The 13,624-nt window shown below is 40.6% G+C and overlaps 1 protein-coding gene across 1 annotated transcript in view; it reads right to left on the bottom strand.

Annotated features, from left to right (window-relative positions):
• The window catches only part of SLC1A2 (solute carrier family 1 member 2), a 77,249-nt gene that overhangs the window by 13,499 nt on the left and 50,126 nt on the right, over positions 1-13,624 (bottom strand). The window contains exons 3-7 of the mRNA XM_010196466.2: positions 12,532-12,684; positions 11,647-11,897; positions 8,092-8,260; positions 5,219-5,345; positions 2,248-2,481 (exon numbers count right to left, since the gene is read on the bottom strand). Of these exons, the coding sequence (XP_010194768.2) occupies positions 2,248-2,481; positions 5,219-5,345; positions 8,092-8,260; positions 11,647-11,897; positions 12,532-12,684 (934 nt within the window). The remainder of the gene's footprint in view (positions 1-2,247; positions 2,482-5,218; positions 5,346-8,091; positions 8,261-11,646; positions 11,898-12,531; positions 12,685-13,624) is intronic.

Genomic DNA, 13,624 nt, shown 5'->3' with positions numbered 1-13,624 from the left:
GCTCAAATGACCAATTCATTCTTTGTTCACAGACATCATTTTTTTAACAGATGTCACTAAGGCAGGTACACAGTACCAATCATTTGTGTTCTATCACCTGCACAAATATATTTGTAATTATGGTTTATTTACTGTGGTTTTAATCAAAGGTAATCAAGTGCTTAATATTCTGTGGCTTTAGCCAAATCAGAGAGAATTCATACTTTCTAAATACAATGTGGTATATTCTCTCATACGCCAGTCTAGCAGCTATATTTTATAGCAGACAGTAGAAAATATCCAGTGAGTCATTAACTAATAACTACTAGTCAATTTGCAAGTCAGTTCCAGGATCATTTTGCCTCCCTACAGCAAAGATATTCCTGTATCTCATAAGAAGAAAAGTAGAATAGAAAATGTAGCTCACTGACACACATCGAAACTCAGATAAAGTTCTTTTTCTTCAGAAATGCAAGTCCCACCTTACCTTTACTTTCCAAATCAGGAGAGTGTGCACCAGCCATGGCCTACTCTTGTTGCTACGATCTCTGGCATGCTCAGCAGATAGAGACTATTCAGAAACCTTTCCCCTTCAGTTCTCCCACCATGATCAAGGATAGGTGGGCAGGGTGTGGAGACAAGGGGTTTTTTCATGAGAAGAGTATTATACAGTAGGCGTCTTTCATGGTTCCTCAGCTTGGCAAAAGAGCTTTAACAGTTCCTCAACAGGAAGCACTTGCAGCTTTCAGAGGTATCAGATTAGACCATGTGATGGTGGTGGCTGCCCTGTGTCTGTAGTGCTGGGAACCCATCCTCTCCTGTTCAGCTAGTCAGATCTGCAGAGCAGCCAAGGGTAAAGCCAGGATCCATGTAAAGCCACATGCCAGAACCACTCACAATCCCCTACATTATTCCACTTTGGTACTCCAACAGGAAAATGTTACTTCACACTAAAAGAACCTCACAAATGCTGTGTATGGACAGAGTAACAGCAATTTTGTATTGAAAATCCAAGTGGAAACTCAAATGTTTTGATGAAGAAAAGCCTTAGGGAAGCTGTGGTTTAATTGAACTTCTGGTCAGAATCTATCTCCTAGAATCCCACATTATTTATCACAGAGCCACAGAATTGCTGAGGTTGCAAAGCACCTCTGGAGGTCACCTATCTCCACCACTTTGTTCAAGGCAGGGGCAGCTGGTGCAGGGTGCCCATGACCATGCCCAGGTAGGTTTGTTTATTTCCAGGGATGAAGAGTCCACAAATCCTCTGAGAAACTTGTACCAGCATTCAATCACTGTCATAGGAAATCACAGTAAAAAGAGCTTTTCTTTTGCTCAGAGGCAAGCTCTCACATTTCAGTTTGTGCCCACTGCCTCTCATCCTGTCACTGGGCACCACTGAGAAGAGTCTTGATTAATCTTCTCTATACCATGCCATCAGATATTTAAGCACATCTGTAAGGTCTCCCCAGGGTCTCTTGTTTGTCAGGAGAGAAACCGTTCAGCAGAGTAGTATGGGCTGACTCAAAGAGGCAGAGGAATTATAGTTCTTTCAAGGCATTCCCGAAATCAAGAATGCTCGGTTTTCTGGTGCTCAGTTTTGAGTTAGGCTTTTTTATGTTTTCACCTTTTTAATTAAAATAGAAGATTATAAAGTTTCTTCAGAAATAAAACATTTATTGAAGAAAAACACTTTAAAATATGGTATTTAACTGGCTGGCCCTATGCAAAGCATCACTTTCTTAATGAGAGCTGAGCCACCTACACACTTTTTGTTGAATCTGTGCTGTGCATTGGCAATGAGTCTAAAATGCTCAGATTTCATTTTCAATGAAATCCCCTTAGTCTGCCAAAATGGATGAAAGAATAAAATTATTTTCTTTAATTTCTTTCTTGAAACCTAGCACTGTTTACACTTTCTTTTTGTCCACAATGAAACATGATTTGTCTTAACATGCTTTCAAAATAAATAGAATTTTCTCTGTTTCCTAGCTGAGGAATCAAGTACAGAGGTAACACAACTTGCAAAAGTCATTTGGCCAACACCAGAAAAGAAAATAAAAAGTGAGTCTCCTGACTCTCTGCAGTTGGCTGTACAGCCTCTCTAAAAAAACAATCCCAAGGGTGTGTGGCTATTTTTATTTATTTCAACATGGCTGATTAAAAATAGATTTTATTCAATGGCATAAAGTGATTTTTCAGTGATGGTCAGAACAGCAGCTAATAATCTGCAAAAAAATAAAGCAAGGTGTTATTTCTCAGGAGTACCTGGAAGCTGTGCCTAGTGCTGTGATCCATGCCTGGAAAATCCCAGCAAGGAATGAAAATGGGCTTTTCCTTGTTATCACGAAGTAGAGCAGAGGCAGGAAGATCCCTCCGTGGATGAGAAGACCCACAATCACAGTGACCATGTACATGCCAAGCTGTCTAGCAACTACTTCTAGATCTTTGATTGCAATGATTTTTCCACAGATGAGGCAAGCAATGCCCAAAGGAGAGTACCTGGAGAAAGAGAACAAGCATAGACAGAACTAGTCTTTTCAGCATTGTCACAGAGAGTATACACAGGAGAAAGGGTAGGAGGCTCCCAGGCTCCACATCGAGATGCAGAGCAGGAATTGATAGAAATGCAATGGAAAGATTTCACATCTTTTTTAAAAAAATAATGGCCATCTCCAGTGAATTCCCCATCTACTTCAATTTAGTCCATCCCATTGTATGAAGCACACATTTCCTGAGTAGTCTTTGATCCTGGAATAACACCGTACCAGAATAATGTTACACAGGCTGAAGAGTAGTGTAGTATTTATCTTTAACACATAACTTCTACAACCCATCACTTATCTGGTTTCAGGGAGTTGTATTATTTGCTTCAGTTAAATTATCTGAAATTAATTGCTTTTATCTTGAAGGTCACAAATGTTTCCATCATATTCTTTTGATAATCTGGACAAATCCTTTTTAGTTTATGGATTATTAACTATGTGCTTTCCTTACTTAGAGCATGACTTTTGTCACCTGGGCCACGTGATTCCCTGATGTAACTTTTAAACAGCATGATAAAAGCAGCACAGTTTTACCAAAAACATTTGAAATGAAGGGATATTATTTTTTTAAAATGTAATAATCAGCTACAGTGAATCAGGACTGAAATTGCACAGATAGAAGATGATATTTTTACCTGCACTGGTAAAGGTAAGTATATTATGTAATTTTAAGCAGCATTCACTTTCTTTCTCTCTTTAAGAAAACTACAGCTGAGAGAAAGTGCTATGTATAACACATGGAGAAACAGTAAGTTAAATGCCTCTCTGGAAATAAATGTGTGTTCCCAAAAGGGATCAGTTATTTGGTTGCTTAACTAAAGACAATACAAAGGAAACTGACTTTCAGAATGTGTGCTTCATGTTTTCTGTAAGAAATGTGGTCTCTCAAGCAATGTGCCCAAAACTTGGAAAGCCCTCAGTCACTTGAAATGCATGGCCAGCTGTTAAACCAGCTATCATAAAAAGACATGTTTCAACAAACTTGACAAAGCATATTTCTTATAAAGAATAATGTGGTGTCACAGCCAGATGTCTGCTTTGTAGCAATGCCATTCTCCTGAGAGTCTAGTATTGTCGTGGGAGTTACAGCTCTCTGCACAGAGAAACCATAAACCAAACAAAATGTAGCTCTGCATGAAGTGCATTTGTCTTCATAAACACACATTCAAAAATCTGCTTCTGGCCACAACAATTCTTAAAAATTCTAGACAGAGACGAACAAGTGGAATTCCCAGCATCAATCGCTCTTCTCAGGAAAAGAGAAATAAAAAGCACATCAGTAAAAAATAAACATTTACAGTGAATTTCTTGAAACTTGAACAATTTCCTGCCATTGCAACACTGCGTACTAGAGGCAATTTAATCTGTAGGCAAGGCATTACGTCTTGGGTGTAGCAACTGGTGCTAAGGGAAGTGAGAGCAAATTCTAGCTCTTGAAGTCTTATGAGAGTATAGTCACCACCGTCTCTGTAGAGGCAAGAGTGGCAAGTTACAACAGCTGTCGAAAGCAGTTGGGCTTTGTGAACAAAAACAACTGGGTTTTTAGGCAGCAAGACCATCTACAGAGAAGCATAACAGGAAGTATAACAGGAATGCAGAGTCATTGCTTTACGTCCTTTCTTTTGTTCTACATATTTCCACATCACTGTTGCTGTCTGGGTCACTACTGTACTACAGTGGCCCCTTGAAACACTGATGATTCTGTAGACTCACGCTCCATGCACTCTACTCTTGTTACTATAGACTCCGTCTTTCCAGAGTGTCAAAGAGGCCCACTGCAGCCTTTAACTCCAGAAATCACATCCAGGGACATCAGGGAACCCAGGGAGCAATGAGCCATAGTTATGTGTGTTGTGCTTGAGCAGCTGTTGCTGCTCCCAAAGGCTCAGGAGGCATGAAACGCAGCCCTATAATGCCAAAGGCAGCAATGTGTGTTTGTGTGCTGCAAAACTGGTTTTGTGTGATATGGCCACGCCTGGCACTGCCTACAGATAGCTCTGGGGAAGCCCTCAGAAGAAAAACCTTAAAAAAAAAAAAAAAAAGACAGAATCCCTTCCAGAAATGTAAACAAGGGCTCTGCCTTGGCTGGGTACAGTGACTACCTTGAAGCCGAGCCAGGCCTCGCTGTTATGAATGGTGAGACTTCAAAGACAGGACAGATACCCCACTGTGGTGAGGCCGTAAGACATAGGTTCGCCACAAACTATAGGTGGAGGGACTACACATCCCTGAAAAACACTGGAATTTTTTTTGAGGGGTGAAGAAAGTACGTCTCTGGGCTTCTTTGTAACTACCACTCCTAGCTAAGACCTTGGGATTGTGCTAGCTAACCTCCCAGGAAGATCTGGATGTTCCTAAGTGGGGCTGCCTTGCGTATTAGGTGTCCTTCTATGCAATCAACTTCCATAATTAACGTGGCATTTGAAGGCCTCTGCTCATATCTGCATGTCTTGGATTTTGGTAAGCAAAGAACAGAATACCTCCAAAAACACTTCAAATGGGTCATTTCAAATACATCTCCCTGAACAGAAATAATGCTGCTGTGGTTTTAACATCCCTGTCAAGGCTTTAAAAAATGAATTACTTAATCACATTGCTTACTAACCAACTGTGGTCACTGTATGCTATATTAGGGTTTTATAAGGTTTTTAAAAATCTCTTTATTGTTCTAGAAGTTAGAACTTCAAACTTACCACATGATCATAGTTACTAACTTCATTACAATCTCATTCAGGATGTTGAAGAAATCCACCATCATCTTGGCCTGTTCTCCCATTTTCCCCATAGCAATGCCAAAAGCAATAAAGAATCCTATCAAACCTGTTGGAAAAAAAATTGCAAGACAAAACAAAAACAAACAAAAAAAGCAAGTAAATCCATATTTTTTAGGAAGTTTTTCAATCTAGTCAATGTCTCCATACTATCTGCTAAGCCAGTTTTTGGAATTATTGTGTGTTACACATCTCTTGGGACATTTTAATACAGACACAGACTCTCAGCTTTCATGATCATGCTCAGAACACCTTTTATTCTTCAATATTTTACTAAATTCCAATTCCACGGCCCAACTACAATTTTTTTCCCTTTTCTTCCTGAATTGATCCAATCACCAAAAGAAAACCCAAAAAACACCTATACCAGAATCTTCTCAGTGCCATGCAACTGTTAGAAACCTCATAGTCCCTGGCAAATGTGAAAATCAAAACAGTACCGTGCCACGACTGACTTCTTTGCTGCTAAAACAGGCATTAGAGACAAAGCGTATTTTTCTCAAGCTTTACCAAAGTTGCTTGACAGATGCAACCTACAAAACCAGCCCCAGAACATCTTTCTCAGGCCAGGAGTTTCCCAGTTATGTGAAAAAGGTGGGAGTGGGAGGAGAAGGTGGGTATTGCACTTCAAGCTAAACCACAGACCTCTGGTTAGATAGATTAACCTCGCTGCAATGGGCTATCATTTCAGAATTGGAGACAAGTACTGATTGGCTCCTGAGTTTAAATGTTAAGGTTTGAATATTGATCTATCAGCGTGGAAAACCATCAGAGTGCATCTGTCACATCTTGCTATGTCTCCAACACTAACCTTTGTCACCCAGCAATTTTCAGTGCCCAGAGTAGGATTATTAACTCATACTGATAAGTGGTTTGCAGGCATCCTTAGAAGCTAAACTTTTCAGTCATTATATATGAGTTCAGTATTTAACAAATGTGTGAACTCAGCTGGGAAATTCCTAAGGAAAAACCCATAAGGACACCAAAGCATGCAAGAGAAGGGATTTTCAGCAACCAGTAGTCTGGAAAACGAGAGGCTGTTCCATATCCTCACACTAGGTTTTGCAATCAGGCTTTGGTTTTGGGTTTTTTTTTATAATCCAGTCTCCTGCATTCTTAAGCACCAAGCTATCTTTGTTGAGTCATTTGAATAAGGAAGTGAAGTGTATGTTTGTGTGCTGCTGAGCACAAAGAAATGCTGAAAAGCTTTTCAGTCAAAGATCAAGTAACTTCCTGGAATTCAGACTCTGCATCAGAAAATGTTAGTAGGTGGCTTTGTTCATTAATTCCAAAGGAGCTGCTTCATTAGTTATGGGAGTCAAATTGGTTTGTATTTGCAGGAATTTGCCAGGCTTGTACAGTTTATGCAAGGTGGATGGCAATTCCACAATATTTTCACTTCTTCACTCAAAACCAAACCACACCAGACCAAAAAAAAAACCTCTGCAACGTCTGAGAGTCTTTGGTCAAAATACTACAACACATTCCCCACCTAAACTGCATTTTTTCCTTTCAGTAGGAATTGCATTCCACCTTCTAGCTCTTTTCTTATCCACTACAGAGCCTCCACGAAACAAGTCCAGCACTACATGTGGACTACATGTGCTACATGTGGACTACATCACTCTCATCAGAAATACCATTTCATTTTAATGCACAAGCAGAGCTCCAAAAGACTAAAAAGCAAGTGAGGGTAACAGCATGAGCAATGAGCTGCTGCTTTATGCAGGGTGCAAAATGCCAATTTGCAGCTTTAAAAGAAAGCAGCTACTCTGCTCACGGATGCTGAATGGAAGGAGGAACCCTGGAGGCAGGCAGAACATTGTAGCTCTTGTAGAGCAGGCTGCTTCTCATAGAAGCAAATCATCTCTCATGAGCTCACTGATGCTATCTCCCCTTCCTCTAAGCAAAGCATCTGCTGCCAGCCAATTCACCAACACCTAGAGAAGCTCTGCAGACACAGCATCCACTCTCCTATCAGCTGCAAGGTTTCTGTAAGGATTCCTTTGTCCCTAAAAAGTGATGGCCTGGTGGCAAGATAGAGCAGTAGTTTAGGCACTGACACATGCTGTCCCACTTTGGGGACAACACCTCTGAACACAGGTGTCAGTGGCAGCCTTGTGGACATGCTGCCAGAGAGCCCGTGGATGGGCACACCTATGTTGCTAGGTGTGGGGCTACAAATCCAGTACTAATTTGTGACTGTCTTCACCCACATCCAGAAAGCAAGGTGAAAGAAGAGCACTCCTCTCTGGGCTGACAATACGATGAGTCTAGGCACAGGAGAAAATAGAAGTGGTGTGGCAGCTCTTTATTCCCCTGCCCCCCACCAACCCAGTCCAGACAGGTGCTTCAGGAAGGGGTGGGAGACAGGCAAAGCCTTCCTACCACTCCCACTCACTGGCTGGCCAGACAAGATGGCACAACAGCAGTTCATAATTTGCAGCTGGTAAAGGTCATCAGCCAACATGAAAGTCAGAGGCAGCTGTGACTCAGAGATGTGTCAAGCCTCTCTGGGATTTTTCTCGGGCAGTGTGGTTTGCACCCCACCTCTCACTTCACGCTCTGCCTCAAGCCAAATTCTACTTCAGCCTGCCCCAGACACCTACTGGAAACAACTCAGCCCAAATTCCTTGGAGTGGGTTAAGTGCTGCCTCTTGAAGCTCTCCCCTCCATACTGTTTTGCTAATATGTGTCCATATTAGTCTAGGTCAGACAACACTGGCTACCTAGTCTCAGCCAAAAGCTGTGTCATACATATGATGTACATATTTGACAGGCAAAAACTTTCCTACCCAGGACATTCATGCCATCCTTAAATTCAAGTCCCTTCTTAATGACCAGCTGGGCTTCTGGTGGTGCTTCGCGCACTGTCTCATTCATCAAAGCAAAAGTAGAGTCAGTAACATTAGGTGGTTCTTCAATGGGTGGTGGCACCAGCACTTTCTTGGTGACAGTTTGAATCTGAAGGCAATAAAATGAGAGGATAAGAATGGAAACAGACTGAATGAAATCCATATGAGAGATCAGGAAATAATAATAAAAACGAGTGTTTACTTGAAATTCCAAGGAACTATATTTTTAAAGGATTAGACATGCATTCCACAACCTCTTACCCTCTCTTCCAAAAATAAGTTTGTTTTGCAGTAGTTCCAAGTGTCACAAAGTCCTGAGAGTCTTCCTCACAACTTTAGTGTGAAATACCACTTTACAGACACTTAGGCCCTCTGTCCAGATGGTTTGTAAGCGGTGCTTCACAGATTGCATGTTTTACCATTGATACCATTTATTTAGCACCAAAAGGCAGACACCTCTAAGATCAGCCAGGGCAGCATCTCTGCAGTAAAGCTCATTATTCAGGACAGTTTGCCCAGCTCAAGTTATCTGCATTTGTTTGGTTAACTTGCAAAGTTGGAAATGTCCTAAGTTGTTTATTTGAGAGCTCTAAATGGACTACCCACGGTCCCCTGAGCTCTCAAATTCAAATACCAAGAGTGATGGATAACATAAACATCATCAGAGCTGGTAGATACCTATTAAATAAAATCTGACTACCTCAAAAAAAGAAAACACCAGCATCTGAATGGATCCAAAACCCTCCTGGCACACGAAAGGCAAAGCCAAGGGAAAGCTGGGAAGAAATGGTACTGGGGGAAATGGGCTGGAGTTTATGGTGAGGAAAAAAGGGAAAAGGGAGTGGAAAAAGAGAGATCTGTGACTTGCTGATTTTAGGAGGGACATTTTCTTCCCATGTCACACCTTGAGCCTTTCCTGCCTCTTGATGGCTCTGGGACAGGCAAGATGGATAGGAAGCTACAATTCCCATCTGCTCCCTCCTTTCCTTATTCCTAGAAAGGCCTTTGAGCAAGGCATCAGAAAAGGTGCATTAGCCTTTCAAAGAACATTCACACCTTTCCTATTGAGGTGGGCATTGCAGTACTAGGGATGATGATCCAGATTCAATCTACGTGGTTTAAAACAAGTCTCTCCTTTCAAAATCTGCTGTATAAATCTAGAGAGAGGGATGCAGACAGAAAACTTACATAGTATTGTACAAGAAACTCTTCAGCTGTTCTGAAGCAACCCAACATTCCCATGTTTACATTTTTATGAGAGATGTTGTCAACATAATATTTTTATTATGTGAGGTATCCAGAATGTAGGAATAGAGTCACAGAAATTAAATGTAAGACATTAGACACAAATTCCATTACAGTCACTTAAGTCAAAGGTCTTCAGCCCTTCTTTGCACAAGGCCTTGGTCATTAAAAATGCTGAGCCTAACATCAAGTTTAGATTCTGACAACAACGTCTGAGGCCAGGAAGCCATTTAATTGGCAGAGTCATATTTATAGATGGTAGTTCGTTTCTCTTTTGTGGCACACAAGACCTCTCTCTGGAATAGCTGTTTTCAGTATAACTTAGGACTTTCCCCATGAAAGAGAAAAAATTCAAGACACACTGAAATCTCATAATGACTCAGAGTTCAGTTCACCTAAATGAACTGGCTCGAATCACAAGTGAATCCTTTCATTGCCTCCTGCCTGGTGACAAGAGAGGGCGTTTTAACCCTTCCCTCCCCCCAGCTACACGCTACCACTGCTGTGTACCCTTCAACATCATTTTTCACAGGATTTCTGCAAAAAGTTGCGCCCTTCTAATGCAACCTGGAAACACTGAATCCACATTGAGAGAGTTTGTGTAAATGTAGGAAAAGAAAATATATACTGACACCATTAAAAGCCGTTAATTTTCTTCCTAAATAAAGATACAAGTAAAGCCTAACTGCTTAGTGGGGAGTTAAAGGCTAATAGGAGGCACCTGGAAAGGATCAGTGACTTTGCAAATGAAAGGTGGCTTTGTGGCAGAAGCTTTCACTGGCAGTTAGTTAGGAATCTGATAAATATCAAAAAGCCAAACAAGCTCAGTAGCTTTTTTGACTAAGTTTAACAAACAATCTATTGAATTGGTGATCCATATCTGGTGAAGTGACCTCAACATTGATGTACACACGCTGAAAAACCAATATTAGGTTTCCAAGAAAACTGACACAGTTAGTTTAATTCTTCCTTCTCCTGCTTTTTGTCCATCTGCAAAGACATATGTCCACTTTCAACTGAGCAGAAATGCAATTCTGCACTTCCACAGTTCAAGAAGAGAAAGGACAAAAAACTCTAGAAACATAAGCACCCTGCTCTCCCTTCACTCAATTTTGCAAAACTACATTTAACATTACGGATGATATTTAGCCACCCACAGTTTGACCACATGACTGACATTCCCATGATGATCTGGAAATATTGAGAATGTTCTCACTTTAAACCCCCAAGGACTATATGTTTTTATGTCCATGGAAGAAGTGAAGCAATCCAAGCCCTTCTGGCAGCTTAGGTTGCCCTCCATGGTCTCTTCTCCCTTCCCCCTTTTCACTTTATTTTTTGGCAGGAACTAAAGCTCCAGCTATCATGCCATTCCATGTAGGCATACTTACGAACATCACAACAGGTTTGGCAACAAACCCTGTTCCATCTAAAAAAAAAGAACATAACAGAAAACCCTACCATCCTATGATTTTGTGAAAAAGAGGAGTTCTGCATTATTGCCCAAACAAATTAGTTGTAGGAAAAAGCAGCTTATATACCAGAAACGTGCTTAAGACGAAATTAGCAAGCATATATCTTTCATTTATTTTACCCCTTAAAGTGAAGCTGTTCTGATTAAGCATTGGTGAAAAGCTTTCAGAAAAAATTATGTACCTACAAAATTATCTACCTACAAAGCAAGCAACAGACAGTGTAAGCATCCTAATTTCACAGAACATGTCAAACCTGGCCTGAGGCAGCCAGCTGTACATGGTCAACCACTGGACTGTGTTATCCCCACCTAGTCTGGACTCTAATATAGCAACAGAGGTTATGAGAAGTTGGGTTTTGGGGTACATTTCTAGCCTGAATGAAGATCAACCATATGTTACAAACAGGGCAGTGCAGAACTGGAACTAATAACCAAGTCCAAATTTAGCCTGGGTAAAAGATCCCATAGTCCTGTTCAGGGCCAAATGAGAATTAATTAATATTGTATTAAAAGTGAGGAAAGAAATAAAGTGTAGTTAATAACAAGCTAAAAGTCACCTTCTTTTTTTAAAAATGTATTAATTTAAATAATAACTACAACATAAACCAAAGCAGCTATAAATAACGTTCTTCAATTTACCTGATCAAGATTTAAGGCCCGTGTCTCTCTTTGTATCATCGTTTCTGTCATTCACCTAAGCTATGGCATTAACTCTGCAGACATCTCTGGTAAGCAGAAGATGTAAAGAAGTAGCATCAAGGAGTAGAAGGATTTACCTGCTGAAAGCATGCTTGGACAAGATTTTCAGGGAACAGGTTTCGGATCAGATCCAAGAAAGCATCCAGGCTAGATACTTCATCATTCTTCTTCCCTTGGCCAAGCTGTTTCTTGAGTTTTGGGTTCCCTGGGTGGATGGCTAAAACCAAAATCACACCCAGCACAGCAGCAATAATAGTGGTGGACATGTAGTAGACCATGGCTCTTGTACCCAGCCGGCCGCTTGCTTTCGCATCTAAACCAGACAGTCCTGCAGAAGTTTTATTTTAAGAAACAAGCAAATATATTAAGAATCAATATCCAATTCGGCAATCATCAAATGAAATCCTTTCTAATTTGCAAAGTTTGACTGCCTGCAAGGTGCCTGCTTTTGTCCTTGTGAAATTCTCACCACTAGATCGATTACCAAAGCTTCTCCCTCCCATCCTTACATGAGCAATGGCTGCTGCTGCTGATTTGAAGAGACATGTTTAAGATTCCATCTAATTGCAGATGAGGCATTGAAAAATAGAGAAGCTATCATACCATCTTTTGCCCTTGATTGCTGCAAACTGCTCATGGTCTGGCTGACACTACAGCTTGCAGAAGGTTAGTGTCATGTTGGATTATTTGCAAAGTCTAATCCAGGAATTAGGGGTGAAATAGCATATTACAAAATTTCTGATGTTCAAGAAGGTAGCATGTGCACATATGTTTGAAAATAAATTCACTGGAGCATCTACACATTCCAGCCAATGAAGCTACTCAAAAATTAACTCTGAAACATACACTGCACTTCAAAAACCCTGACAGGGTCACAATACTGCTCTTCCTATATCCCAAACAACTAACCAGGTGATATCTATAGCAAGCATCTTAAAGTATTTATGGCTAATAGATCTTACCTGTGATTAAACTGGAGATAATTAAAGGGAGGATCAGCATTTTTAGCATCCTCATAAGTATATCTCCTGGGAAGGCTATTAACATTATGATGTCAGGGTCAATAGGTGTTGCTAGACGAAGGAGACCCCCACACAGTGCACCCAGGATGACACCTGGAATAAGAATAAAAGAGGGCAGGTAAGTAACATAAATACACCTTCAATGTGCATTGATTACCTGGAAAAACAGTTGAGAAGAAATAGTTACCAAGGCAGCTGATTTTTTAGTACAGGGAGAGATTTTGGAAAGCTTAGCCTGCTGATTAGTATGCTTACAATGTATCTCACAATTAAAGAGAAGGGGTCCTGATGTAGAATCTTCTCCCAGTTGAGCTTAAACATAATATACTGTTTTGTTTCTGCAAATAGAGATTTGCTGTAAGCCATAGTGCTATTGAGCTTTCCTAATACTGTAAAGGCCTTGCAATACACTGAGGGATAATCAAATATAATTTCTATCATTCTAGAGCTGGAAAAATTGAGGCACCATGGGGTGAAGTAGTTTACACATGGCCATACAGAACTGACAGATGAGTTGGGGTTAGGACTCAGCTCTTCAGAATACATCTAGCTCTCAAGATAAGAATGGTACCACTTAAAAACAAGGGCAGCAAGAGGAGCTATTTTACAGCCTAAGAAAAACCCTGCAGGAAAGCTTATGATAGTCTTGTGGGAAAAACAGACTGAGATTTCATTTGGGGGATTTTGGAAGGGAGTGCCTGATCTGGCATACTGCACATACCATTAAATAAAACTTGGTTTTTAATACTTATTTATTACTCCTCCCCTTTGATGGTCTGCATCCTTCTCTTTGTGCTAAGGTTTTCAAATCCCTTCATCACTTACTTAGATCTGTACAGTGACAACATCTAAACCTCATTCTCTCAGGATTGAAGCTGTTAAAGCACAGTCTAGAGGGGAAAAAAGAGTGTATTTACCTTCATAAGGTGGTCTTTCATGTTTACATTCTGAATGCCTTTGTTTTCTTGATCCAGTCTCCAGTGTAATAAAACTTGACAGCAATGCCTGAGTTGTGATTTGCAGCAACTATGAC

The sequence above is a fragment of the Colius striatus genome, chromosome 6 (genome assembly GCF_028858725.1).
Source record: "Colius striatus isolate bColStr4 chromosome 6, bColStr4.1.hap1, whole genome shotgun sequence".
Taxonomy (NCBI): domain Eukaryota; kingdom Metazoa; phylum Chordata; class Aves; order Coliiformes; family Coliidae; genus Colius; species Colius striatus.
Note: the sequence above shows the minus strand (reverse complement) of the source record. Positions and strands in the feature narration are given on the sequence as shown.